Here is a 14,546-nt window from a genome sequence, read left to right as displayed (position 1 = left end):
GATGAATTGGTACCTTTGCAATATAACCATACCTTCCCATGGTTCCTTTTCTTCCTATAAACAAAGATACCTACCTTTCCGTCTTTGAAGTGCTTCTTGAGCTGCTTTTGCATGGCGGTCAACTTCTTGGACTGCACCCCACTGTAGGCCAGCAGCATGCCACCAAACTGCCTCTCGGTAATTTTCCCATCCACAGGGTCATGGCGTTCGAACTGGGAGAGAAAACAGAGTGTTCATGGGGTCAAATGCAAAGTATTTTGACACAGAATGTGGAATGATCAACTGTGCTGGATGGAAGAAAATAGTTGATGGCCACCGAGACTGTATTTTTGAACTGTAATTCTAAGATTTGAAAAAATTAATCAGAAACAGAAGATCTGGGTTCTTATTCCAGCTTTGTCACTAACTATTTATGACTTTAGGAAAGTCACCCAACTACTCTGGGCCTCAATATTCTCATGGATAAAACAGAGCTGCTATAACACCTCATACCTTACAGAGCAGGAGCATCCTTGTGGGGATAAAAACAATGTTAAAATTCCATTCCAATTCATGAGTAATATCATTGGTAATAAGTGTTCTCTGGATCATCCATGTCCCTGCTACTCAGAAATAACTTAAAAGCTAATTATCGCCCCCTGCCAGTACTTATTATAATCAACAAGGAATGACAAAGAAGGGGGCTCATCAGTGCAGGATGCCTTAATTAGAAGATGAGCACCCAGTGCTAGAGGTGAGGGGGGCCCATGCAGAAGCCCCTCACAGTGGTAAGGAGATGCTCTCAGACAGTGGGGAATATGCCAGAAACTAGAAGTTAATGACGGATGTCTATGGAAGTCAAAGACACAAAACTCCTAAACAACTTACACAAAATCTGCAATTATGTGCTGTTAGAAATGAATGGGAAGGGGTGCCTGGTGGCTCAGTCGTTAGGCTTTTGCCTTCGGCCCGCGGGAGGCCTGCTTCTCCCTCTCCCACTCCCCCTGCTTGTGTTCCTGCTCTCACTGTCTCTCTCTGTCAAATAAATAAAATCTAAAAAAAAAAGTTCACACAGGCTCTTAAAAAAAAAAAAAGAAATGAATGGGAATGGGAACATGATAAATCAGAACTTAGAAGGTATGGCCAAAGGTGATCTTCCAACTGCCCAAAATGTCCCTATAAAACTTCAGTTGGCCTAATCAAAAAAAAAAAAAAAATCCTAACACACAAAATTAGAAATGACAGATCATAAAAAAAAAGTGTATACAACAAAAAAACACTGAAGATGAATTCACTTTATAATTTTAGGCTATGAACTTTTTCTTAAGAAAAATACTAATTACCCTCTCCAATTGAGTCAAGAAGTAGAAAATCTGAACAGGCCAATTACCATTAAAAAAACACTATGAAAAAAAGCTAATTATAAATTTGATCAACTGTATATTTGTAAAGTATCAATTCCTCAATCTGTACTTAATATTATACACTCACACCTTTAAGGATTTAAAAGAAAAGTAATGCATTTTCAGGTTTCCCCCAAAATGGTAATCAAATGCTAAGACATCAATAGAGCTTGAAAAAAATGCCTAGTGCAGGATGCCTTAATTAGACATGCTTCTTTACCACAAAACTACTGAAAAATCATCAAATACATTTAAATATGCAGATAAAAAGGTTAAGTAGAAAGAATTTCTAGTTAATTTCAGTAATATTAGAAAACTAAGATTTTCATTTAAAAATGGAGATAGGAAGGGGTGCCTGGGTGGCTCAGTCAGTTAAGCGTCCAACTCTTGGATTCAGCTCAGGTCATGATCTCAGGGTCCTGAGATCGGGCCTGAGTCAGGATCTGTGCTGGGTGTGGAGCCTGCTCGGAATTCTCTCCCTCTCCCTCTGCCCCTCCCTACCCTCTTAAAAAAAAAGGAGACAGGAAAGTTATTTCAGCGCCAACTGCAGTGTTAATGATACTTACAAATGCATAAGTAACAAAATGGCTAAAGATGAGCCCAGCAACCAATTAGAAAGCAAAAACAATCTGAAGATGGTGAAATATCCCCACAGATCTATTGGAAAGTAACAATTACCAGGAAATTTTAAGATTCTTATGTGACAGAGCATAACCCTGTTCTCATAAGAGGGGTATAGAAAGACAAATGACATCACTAAGTAAGGTATGTCAACAAACATTTCCAGAATGTCTACTAGTTATCTAGCACTGTGTTAGTCATTGTGGAGTACAGGAAGAAGGAGAAGATTGTTTCTGTCCTCAGGAACTTCACCATCTAGTAGGGAGATAAGACAACATGAGACACAAAATAAGGAAGTATGTAGTCCAGAGTGAAATGCTCTTTTCTTATTTCCTCAGCGTGGTAAGTTGATATACACTCATACCCTCCCTAGTGAGACTGTATCAGTGAGCAGGACACAAGAACTACATTTTAACAGCAACCATTTACTAAGCATGTACTATGGTCCAGGAACTTTGCCCATACATCCCTTCATTTAATCACTTAACACTATGGAGTAGGTATTATCAGCTCCATTCTACAGAAGAGAAAACCGAGGCAACAGGAAGTTCCACGTGGTAGAGTTGGGACTCTAACTTAGCTCTGTCTGAATCCAAAGACTGTATCTCAATATCACAGTTTCATCCTTCTAAGCAAGGGTACATATTCATTCTATGGGATGGCAATGCATTGTTTTATTTTTTTTTTAAGATTTTGTTTATTTATTTGACAGAGAGACACAGCGAGAGAGGGAACACAAGCAGGGGGAGTGGGAGAGGGAGAAGCAGGCTTCCCGCGGAGCAGGGTGCCTGATGTGGGGCTCGATCCCAGGATCATGACCTGAGCCGAAGGCAGAAGCTTAACGACTGAGCCACCCAGGCGCCCGGCGCTGCATTGTTTTAGATAAACTAACACAGCCATGGGGCTTAGTCATATTTAAAACTATTGAGAAACTGCCCTTGAAGCAAAACTTCAAAACTATTTCCAAAAAAATCAACATCATCAATATTAAGTGAAGCCCTCTTTTTTATTAACTCAACTACTCAATGCTTCATTTTTGTTACCTCATCACTTCTATAGAGCTGATTAATTTTTTGATTAATTTTTGATATCAAAAGTTTTCAGGATTCAGTTTAAGTTTGACTTATGGTTCAATTTACCACCCTGAAACAAAACAGAGGATTGATAAGATTTCTGCAAGTGGGAATACTTTCTGCAATGTTTACATCAGATTTTCAGTGAAAGGTGGTACCCAGGCAGAAGCTGGAGATGCCCAGGTCACCAAGGGGCTTTGAGAGGCAAGAGAAACAAAGCTGTGGTCCCTGCTCCCCGAGGCAGGCTTTAACAATTTAGGGTGCTCATTTTACCTTTATCTGGGAGATCCGACAACTCTGGAGCAATTCCATATATTTGAATTAGATGAGTCTGAGGTTTTATCCTACATGACAGACTCAAGGGTGAAAAGCTTCTTGTTTATAAAGTTGGCAGCAGCAGCTTGCTCCAGGGCTTATGAAAAGCCTGTATTCATCTGCTCTCCCCCGAAGGGGCATAAAGCTTCAACTCTGTGATTTTCAAAGACAGTAAAGACCATTTCCAGGAGATATTTTCGAGTAACAATTCTAATGCTCAAATTAATATTTTTATTAATGTTCTTTTGAGAACTCAGACTTGACTTTGGGCAACGGGTTCTATTATTGTCATTATTTTTGTGTGGCTGGAACCTGAAAGGGCCTAAAAACTAGAAAATTCAGCTCCATCAAGTATGGCCCACTTCAAAGTTACTACCTCCTCTTAATTTGGTTTCGGACAGCACCTCTCCTTTTAGGTTTTTAGGCTCCTCTGAGGCAAGACTGCCTTATTTCTGAGGTTAACTTTTCAGTCTGATAGTCAAAACCAAGAAGATAACAAGACTGATGATGCTGGAGGAGGTGGGAGAGTGTGGTTTCTCTTTACATACAAAACTGCTAATGGAAACTGGCTTGAACTAATGTGCCATTCATTCAACATTTATTAGCTGAAGACCCCCTATGCTGAGGCTAGGGACCTCCAAGGGCAATTCCTCAAGGACCTTCATTCGGGGTTCTTTTTCACAGGCTATCGCTAGACACCACGTGGCTCTCAGGATGAACTGTGTATCTTAAGCCTGTAAAATCCTGTGGGTGCAGCTCCTGGAGCACGGTGTGTATGTAATCCCCCAGATCATGAGACTGTCTTTTGGAAGACAGGTTATTACAAAATTATCACAATGCAGAGAGCTTCCAACTGTGTATCTGGAAGCAATTCAAATGACTAGCTTGCATTTTACTTAGTCAAACATTGTTGGAGCCTCTTACGTTCCACTGCAATAAGAAATTCCAATCTATTTGGTCCTGTGGCACAGAACGTGTGCATTCCAGCACACCATCCACCATTTGTATTGCTTTTCTGTCTAGGAAGAGAGCTGAACAGCCTCACATTTTCTCTTCCATAGCCACTGACACTTTCTAAAATGGATACAAGCTGGCAGCTCCCTGTAATTCCCTAGGGGGTTGCAAAGAGGGGCCAGAGAAGAGGAGCCAGAAAACTGTCTACAAGATTTTTCCTGGCTTTCTTTCCATATTATGCCTCTTATTTCCACCCCTGCCCCTTGTGGAGAGAAGGAATAGCCTTTTGGAAGGACAGATGGTCTATAGATCTAGATGAAATGATTTAAGGAATATGGGAAGCCAGAAAGAGAAGAAAATATGTATTATGAACAAAGGCCAAGAAAAAAAAAGATTTAAAAAATCATAAAAGGAAAAGGAAATCAGTACCTGCAAGTGGATCTTAATTTATTAAAGACATTCAACATTAATGTATTTCAACAAATGTAAACTTCAACCTTATTCTCTTTCATACAGTTATCTTTCAGGAGATTTTGTCTATCTCCTACAGTAAATCCTGCCCTTATACAAGTATTTCACAATGATCATTTTCTTGATAGGCTTATTCTAGTTTCTGAACTGCACAATGCAATTAATATAGAGTAATCTTAAGCCACTGACCTGAATACATCTATTTTCAACATGACAGTGTTTGTCTTTTGATTCTTTTTTTTTTTTAATTTAAGTAATCTCTATGCCCGAGGTGGGGCTTGAACTCATGAGATCAACAGTGATCTCAGATCCCTGAGATCAACAGTCACATGCTCTAACTGACTGATCCAGACAGATGTCCCGAGTATTTGTCTTTTGAGATCTTCACCATACCACTGCAGCAACTACCAGGAGTCTCAGGACAACTGTCTGTTATGCCGATGAAAAGGAAAAATAATGACAGGCCATGTTCTCTACTGCAAACCCACTCAGTGAGCATGACATACACACTTCACAGCTTGAATGGGAAATCTGTTTCTATAGTTGGCAGAGGACATCAGAGAGCCTCAGGTCAAACTGCCTGGAGCCTAAATTTTCTTGATCATTAAATATAAGATGCATCTTCACTGTCAACACTAATATCACACCAAACTAAACTGCTGAACTTTTCTACTTCAAAACCAAGGATACTTTCCATTTTAAAATTATTTTTAAGTCCAAGGTGGTGATCAAATGAAGTGACTAAATGGCATGAATATCAATCACGTAGTTAGACCAGAAGAAGGTTAACTTTTCAGTCTGATAGTCAAAACCAGTTAGATAACAAGACTGATGTATAAACTTTTTACAGGATAGTAAAAACCAGGGTATACTTGACTGAGGGTGTCAGGGAAAAAACATTTTAGATCTGGAACAAGGGGTTTCAAGGTATGGTAAGTTTTGGTTTCATTCTATGAAAGGTAATACATTAAAGTGAATGAGAACAAGGGCTTTAGAACCAGCAAGGCCTGGGTTGAACCCATACTTGCTGCTGTGACTTTAGCTAAGTGGCTTACTCCCTCTAAGGCTTCAAAATCTTCCCACCAAAAAAATGGAGATAATATTCACAAGCTCAAAGTGTTGTGAGGACTAAGTGAGGTATTATATGTAAAGAAATGAGCACAGAGTTTGGTGCATAGTTAACAGTCAATCAATGTAGCAATTAATACTTTTATCACCATGATATCACTTCCCAGGAAGCTAAAAGCTTCAATGGATTATTCTGCTCTTAGCAGGTGTTAACTAAGTTCAATTACTATTTTTCATTGTTCTTTTCATAATTGCTTTTGGTCAGTCTTTGATTGCAGAATATTACTTTTACATTTGGAAAGCAGAAAACGTAAATGCAACAAATTTTATTTATTATTCAACACATTAGAATGATTTCAAGATTAGACTACTTAACAGTTGGATGAAGCAGAACATCACTTAACAAATCCTATATCCTGGTCATCTATTACCAGACAGAAAACGTGCATAACGGATGTGCCTGATAAATATGTATTGAGTGAGCACTGACAGAATACCAGAAAACTAAGTCACAACACCGTCCTACTGTTGAGAGAATTTCCTACCTGAGACAAGGGTGACCTTTCCATTTCTCCCATAATGGTATCTACTTCCATGACACTGTTTTCTGTAAGAACACTTTTTTTTTTTTAAGATATTTATTTATTAGAGAGAGAGAGAGAGAGCGCAACGCACGTGCAGGGGGAAGGAGCAGAGGGAGAGGAAGCAGACTCAGACTTTCCACTGAGCAGGGAGTCCACGACCCTGAGATCATGACCTGAGCTGAAGGCAGATGCTTAACCAACTGAGCCACCCTTGAGAATGTCATTCATTATGGCTAATCAGTAACTTATGTGAGTGATTACTACCTGGTAGGTGCTGTCCTGGGAACTTACCTTACGTAATCCTCACAACACTCTATAACAGGTACTGTTATTATTCTATTTTACTGGGGACGAAACACAGGCAGAGAGAATATAAGTAACTTGCCTGCACAGTTAATCTGGGGAGAAATTTCTCTCTGATCTCAATCAGAACAGTTGATTTGCTCTTATCTTAAGTGCACCATGATCATCTTTCCCTTTTTATCCTGGTTATTGGAAGCTTGGAGTAAAATTTGTGGCCTACCTCTAATAAGAACAGGAGACTTTATAATTTATATTGTTCATAATAACCTTACTCCTGGCTTCCTCTTACCTTCTTCTTTTAACTTTCACTTCTCAGCAAGTTTTAATTAACTTTTATCTCACTTAATGTATTTTTTAAGACCTTTTAAAGTCCTTTCTTGGGGAACCTGGCTAGATCACGTGGTAGAGCATGTGACTCTTAATCTCAGAGTTGTGAGTTTGAGCCCTAGTTGAGTGTAGAGATTACTTAAAAAAATAAAATCTTTAAAAAAAATCCTTTTTTGAACAAGGCAAGATATAAAAAAATGGTGTTGATATCTAGGTTTTTTCAGTTTGGGGTCACAATAAATACCACCATTGGGATAAACTTTTTCTGCACTTATTTTTTCATTATTGCTTTTGGATTGATCTCTAAAAATGGAATTATGAAACAAGACTCTATAAGCTCTTTAAAATTTATTATGAGATATTTGATATATACAATAATATACATAATAGACAAGTTATGAAAATAATAATAATAATAATAATAATAATAAACACCACGAATCTCCCACTTAACCTGAGAGAGGAAGAATTAGCACAATGTGGAAGCTCATCTCCCTCCCTCCTATAAGAGGTAACTACCATCTGGATTTCTTTTTCTGTAGTTCTTTTTTTTAGTTTAAAATACATTTGTGTCCCTAAACAATATATTATTTCTGCTTGCTTCTGTACTTCACAAAATGGTATCTTAGTGTATTCTTTCATAATTTGTTTTTTTCAGTGCTATATTTTTTCAGTGTTATGTTTCTAAGACTCATCAATGTTGATACATTTACATGTACTTCTTTCAGTTTTACTGTTATAGATTTCTATTGTTTGAAAGTACTACTATCTGTTTTCCTACAAATGAATATCTGAATTATTATCAGCTTTTTTGCTTGTTTGAACAATGCTATTATGAATATTCTTCTATCAATGTTTGTGAAACATGAACAAGAGTCCCTAGTCTAGGGTACAGATCTAGAAAGGGAACTGCTGGCTTATGACTATCCAATTATTATATTTATTTTTAAAATATTTATTTTATATATTATGTTTTATATTATTTTGGTCACATTGTTTTTGGTCTCCATGCATTACATATGATATTGCAAAATATATTTTATATATTATTATTTATCATATATTTATTATTATAAAATATCAAAAGAATCTCCAATACTTTTATCAGCTATATATAAGAGCTCCCATTGCTTCTCATCTTCAGCACTTGGTATTGTCAGACTTTTTATTTTTTGCCAATCTAGTGTGTTGAAAAGTGGTAAGGATAAACTCTTTAATGCTCTTGATTCATATTACCAAATTAATTTCCAGGAAGATATTTCAATTTACAGTCCCAGTAGTATATAAGAATACCTATTTCTCAGTACACTTAACAATATCAAGTATGATAATAATAAAAAAATCATAGCTAGGGGGAAAATGGTAACTTTTTTTTTTTATTTTATTTATTTGACAGAGAGAGGCACAGCGAGAGAGGGAACACAAGCAGAGGGACCAGTAGAGGGAGAAGCAGGTTTCCTGACAAGCAGGGAGACCGATGTGGGGCTCGATCCCAGAATCCTGGGATCATGACCTGAGCCGAAGGCAGACCTTAACGATTGAGCCACCCAGGCACCCAAATGGTAACTTTTTTTAAAGATTTTATTTATTTGAGATACAGAGAGACAGAATGAGTTGGGGGGAGGGGCAGAGGGAGAAGCAGACTTCCGGCTAAGCCAGGAGCCCAAAGCAGGGCTCAATCCCAGGACCGTGAGATCATGACCTGAGCCGAACCCATGCATCCCAAATGGTAACTTATTTTAATGAATATTTCTCTGATTACTAGTGAGGCTGACCATTTTTCTAACACGTGGATTGGCCATTTCTATTTCTTCCTTTGAATTTTTTGTGTATGTTCTTTGCCTATTTTTTTTAGTAGAAATGCTCATATTTGTCATTAATTTATAAGATTAAAAGTATTTGCCCTTTATTAATTAATATAGTTTTGTCTAAGTTTGTTTTATGCATAGAAGTTTTATTTTTTATTATTTTTTTAATGCATAGAAGTTTTAAATCTTTATTGCAGTGAAATGCATGGATCTTTTTCTTTATGAATTGCTTTGCTGGTTTAAATCTAGCAGCTCAGGTCATGATCCCAGAGTACTGGGATCGAGTCCTACATCGGGCTCCCCCTTCTCTGTGGGGAGCCTGCTTCTCCCTCTGCCTCTGCATGCCACTCCCCCTGCTTGTGCTCACTCTGTCTCTCTCTCTCTCTGTCAAATAAATAAAAATATTAAAAAAATAAAAAATAAAAAAAATAAATCTAGCAACTCTTTCCTTGTGAGATAAGAGGCTAAGTATTGACTTATGGTTTCTTCATTTAAAAAAAAAAAGAAAACAGGGGTGCCTGGATGGCACAGTCGGTTGACCATCTGACTCTTGGTTTCAGCTCAGATCGTGATCTCAGGGTGATGAGATCAGGGTGATGAGACTGAGGCCCACGTTGGGCTTTGTGCTCAGCATAGAATCTGCTTGAGATTTTCTCTCCCTCTGCCCTTCCCGCTCATACTCTCTCTCTAAAATAAGTAAATAAATCTTAAAAAAAAAAAAAAGGACAAGAGAAAACATAGCAAGATATTAAAACATATCTCTCAATACCAACTAAAGTGATTAAATCCTCAGAACAAAAAAGGAGATTATCAGCTAAATTCATTTTAAAAAGTCCTCCAGTCTGCTGACTTTGAAACTAGTCTGAATGTTTGGGAATTTAGACTAACATGGGGTTAAGTTTAAGCCTAATAATTTCAAGTTAATTCAGTCCAGTTAACTTCCTTTGTTTTGTTTTATTTAAAGGTATATAACCGAATATTGAACAAAGGAGAAAGCAGGAAAAAAATCATAGTTCAGCTCCAAAGAAAAGAAGGCATAAAAGGGCTAGTACACTTACTTGAAAAAATTTCTTAGATAGTTAAAGAATAATCCATACTCTATCATTCACAATAGCAAACATTTATATAGCACTTATTATGTGTCAGACCCTGTTCCAAGTGCTTCCCGTACATGAACTCACATGGCATTTTGAATTACACAAAATTTGTGTGTCTATTTTTCCCTAACACTTTGATCAATACCAACAAGAGACTCTGGCAAAATTAACTGCTCTTTAATATTCCAATCATTCTACGAAATTAATGTTTCCACATGGAATTGTTATATAGGATTAGTCTCAAATTATTTTTTCCTTTAAGATAACTCTTTCAGCAAGCAGGTCTTACCATACCCAATTTCTGCTTTCAAATAACCATTTTATTCTAAATCACAGCAACAGAAAAAGAAATCTGTCTTGTGTGAATATATTCCTTTGAGAGTTGAGGCTCAGCATTATTCAGAGTTCAAGGACATTCTTCTTTTCATATGAGATCATAAGAGTTTTGGAGACAATATGACTGTTGGAAAAAAATATAAATGCTCCAATTTTAGGAGATAAGAACCAAGGACGAATTGTAGTAGGAAAGCAAACTGCTGTTTTCTTTCACTGCATGTCAATGTTTTCCTCTGACTTCATCATTTCTGTAGATAGCTCTCTGGGATCTACTGTCAAGGTGAAAAGTACATTTTTTCATACCGTTTTTGTCCTAGCATTGCTGACAGCATGTCAGCATTCCTAAGAGAGTTGGAGATTTAGCTTGTTCATTAGTTAACACTTAATGACCACTCTACAAGGCTTGATGTGCTGACTTTACCTAAAGGTGTGGCAAACTGTAGAAGGCAGCAGCCAGTGTGAAAAGCTGTTAAAAAATAATGACAGTTAAGATAAAACAATTTACTTTGGCCTTGGTGTATTCACAGGTGATCACTTCCTCATCATAGTGAGTGACTGAATAAAGAAAAAGAAGTCTCAGTAAAATACCAGCAAATCAAATCTAGCAACATATAAAAAGGATTATACACTATGACCAAGTGGAATTTATCTCATAAATGAAAGGGTAGTTTAACACCTGAAAATCAATTAATGTAAGATATCATATCAATAAAGATACAAAAATTGCATGATCCAAGAAGAAAAAAAAATGAAAAACTATAAAACCAAATCAAGTACTTCTTAATAGCAATCTTGGGGAGAGAGGCACCAATTTCTTCATGTTACCATTTTCATAGGAGAATATGGGTAATTTCTCCCATTACTATAACGGGAGAAAACTCTCTAAGTCAGTAGGCAGTAATCACTGGCAAATGATCAGAATATCAAAACTTGCATAACAGAGGCAAGGAGGATATTAATTTTTAGTGGGCCCCAGCATGATGTAAATTAGCCATCAACTCACTAAAATATGCAACATGTCCCCCAAGCTGTGATGATCATGTGCCTAATGCTTTTTCATAGCAATAAAATATAAACACAAAAGCCTTTCTATGCAAGGGGAATCTAATCAATTTCAGACCTTCTTTTTCCAAAGGAAACTTTCATCAGCTGTGAAAGGACTTGGCCTCCCTCCTGGCTCCAGAAAAAGACTTGTTTTCTGCTCAGCATTTAGGTTTTTATGTTATTTTCCCTGCCTGGGATGTTGTCCCCCTTCTTATGTAGCAACACAAACCCTGTCCTCCATTGAACTTAATGTCTCTTCATGGCTCTGCTGATTATTCCAAAATACACTCAACTTTCTTGAGTCTTCTAAGCTCCTACAGTAGGTAAGGTCTAGATCTCAAAGAAGAGTATGCTTTGCATTATATTATCCTTTATTTTTTAAAGTGCCTATATCTCTTATAACATTATACACTTTTTTTTTTAAAGATTTTATTTATTTATTTGACAGAGAGAGACAGTGAGAAAGGGAACACAAGCAGGGGGAGTGGGAGAGGGAGAAGCAGGCTTCCCGCTGAGCAGGGAGCCTGATGGCGGGGCTCGATCCCAGGACCCTGCGATCATGACCTGAGCTGAAGGCAGACGCTTAACAACTGAGCCACTCAGGCGCTCCAACATTATACACTTTTTGAAGGAATATATGCCTTGTATATTTTACTGTGTCATACCCAGAGCTGTGCCAGACAGCATGTGCTCAATGAAAATTTACTGTGTCATACTTAGAGCTGTGAGCACACAGCATGTGCTCATTTATAAGATCACCCACTAATTTCGTATTTATTATCTAGTAGGAGCATAAGACATGCTTTCCAGCCTACACTCTTGAATACCTAAGGAGAGACTGTGCCACTTCTTTAGAATTGGTAATTATTCTACTTAGGGTAATTTAGGGGAAAAAAATCCTACAGTTGCCCTTAGAGTTTCAAGGATATGATTAGATGGTGGGCTCTGCGATGAAGCTCCATTTGCTCCTTTACCTGAGTGCAGTTATATACAGTTGACCCTTGAGCAATATGGGTTTGAACTGCATAGGTCCACTTACACCCAGAATTTTCCAATAAATACAGTACAAGACTGTAAATGGATTTTCTCTTCCTTATGATTTTTCTTTTTCTTTTTCTAAGCAGGTTCCATGCCCAGCAGTGGCTTCAACTCATGACCCTGAGATCTAGAATCACACGCTCTACCAACTGAGCCAGCCCGGCGCACCTCTTCTTTATGATTTTCTTAATAACAATTTCTTTTCTCTAGCTGACTTTGCTGTAAGAGTAAAGTCATAATATATACAGCATACAAAATATGTGTTAATTGACTGTTTTTGTTACTGGTAAGGCTTCTGGTCAACAGTAGGCTGTTAGTAGTTAAGATTTTGGGGAATCAAAAGTTATATGCAAATTTTGACTGCGTGGGGGGAGGGGTCACTGTCCCTAACCCCCACGTTTCAATGGTCAACTGTATAAAACTTTCAATAATATGGTTTCACTTATTTGTGGAACCTAAGGAATAGCATAGAGGACACTAGGAGAAGGAAGGGAAAAATGACGGGGGGGGGATTGGAGGGAGAGATGAACCATGAGAGACTACGGACTCTGAGAAACAAACAGGATTTTAGGGGAGGTGGGGGGATGGGTTAGCCCGGTGATGGGTATTAAAGAGGGCACGTACTGCATGGAGCGCTGGGTGTTATACGAAAACAATGGATCGTGGAACACTACATCAAAAACTAATGATATATTGTATGGTGACTAACAGAACATAATAAAATTTAAAAAAAAAAGAAAAAAGAAAACTCTCAATAATACTTAGTCCACATCTAACAAACTAAAAGAAACAATAAAAATAGGTAAATTAAGCACACAGGAGGATGCAGATAAGACAGGTGATGCCAGACTCCATAGGCCAAAACAATTTGTACTCAGAGTTTGAAATTATGCTGGAATGATAAATTGGGTGAGAATGGGAGGTACATTTATTCATTCCAGTGAAAACCACAAAAACCCGTCAATAAGGTTTCTCTTCTTCTGTCACTTATATTAGAAAATTACCATAATCATGAGTTTGTATATGATTCAAGCCAGGGTAGATGTTGAAAAATCATTATAGCCACACTTTAGTCCATTAGGAAAATAAGAATATTTTTACCAAAACACACAGACCCACCAATGTGAATTAGAAGATTAGATTGTAGTATCTACAGTTGGCTGAAGATACTTGTAGGTATCTTTTCATTTAGTCTTTTTTTTTTTTTAGCTTTCTGATGTCTTTTTTTTTTTAATATTTTATTTATTTGACAGAGAGAGACACAGTGAGAGAGGGAACACAAGCAGGGGGAGTGGGAGAGGGAGAAGCAGGCTTCCCGCTGAGCAGGGAGCCCGATGCAGGGCTCGATCCTAGGACCTGGGGATCATGACCTGAGCCGAAGGCAGACACTTAACAACTGAGCCACCCAGGCGCCCTGTCATTTAGTCTTTATTCACTAAACTTCTAGTTTGATAGCCTCTGAGAAATACCTTATGCAGCACTATATACTCCGTTTTTCTTTTTTTTTTTTTAAGATTTTATTTATTTATTCATGACAGACAGAGAGAGAGAGAGAGAGAGAAAGAGAGGCAGAGGGAGAAGCAGGCTCCCAAGGAGCAGGGAGCCCGATGCGGGACTCGATCCCAGGACCCTGGGATCATGACCTGAGTCAAAGGCAGACGCTTAACCATCTGAGCCACCCAGGCGCCCTCCCTGTTTTTTCTTTTAAGACTTATTTGAGAGAGAGAGAGAATGTGCACATGGGGGGGAGGGGCGGAGGAAGACAGAGAATCCCAAGCAGGCTCCACACCAAGCATGGAGCCCCAGGCAGGGCTCAGTCTCATGACCCTGAGATCACAACCAAAGCCGAAACCAAGAGTTGGACGTTCAACCAATGGTGCACCCAGGTGTCCCACTCCCTGTTCTGGAAGGATTAGGATAGTCCTACTGCATCTACATCAGAGATCTTAATTATATGGGGAATATAAATGAAGCCAGTATATTTCAGTGGCAAGAATTGAGGCTGTGCAGATTGACTTGAGTTTGGTGTTTCTTGGTCAAGTACCCACTGTGGCCTCCTGAGCAATTTATGTAACCTTTCCAAGCTTTGGTTCCCTTATTTGTAAGATGGGTATAAGTACTTTCC

At 38.1% G+C, this 14,546-nt stretch overlaps 1 protein-coding gene across 7 annotated transcripts in view; it reads right to left on the bottom strand.

The window, feature by feature from the left end:
- MICU1 (mitochondrial calcium uptake 1) overlaps nucleotides 1-14,546 on the bottom strand; it is a 239,994-nt gene that overhangs the window by 42,499 nt on the left and 182,949 nt on the right. For all 7 annotated transcript variants that reach the window (XM_028109624.2, XM_028109623.2, XM_028109625.2 and 4 more), the window contains one exon: nucleotides 75-212. In XM_028109624.2, the coding sequence (XP_027965425.1) occupies nucleotides 75-212 (138 nt within the window). The remainder of the gene's footprint in view (nucleotides 1-74; nucleotides 213-14,546) is intronic.

Source organism: Eumetopias jubatus, unplaced genomic scaffold, assembly GCF_037043125.1.
Source record: "Eumetopias jubatus isolate StellerSeaLion01/CBP00866 unplaced genomic scaffold, mEumJub1_p1.0 scaffold_17, whole genome shotgun sequence".
NCBI classification, from domain to species: Eukaryota; Metazoa; Chordata; class Mammalia; order Carnivora; family Otariidae; genus Eumetopias; species Eumetopias jubatus.
The sequence above is the reverse complement of the archived record's forward strand: the minus strand, read 5'-3'. Positions and strand labels throughout refer to the sequence as shown.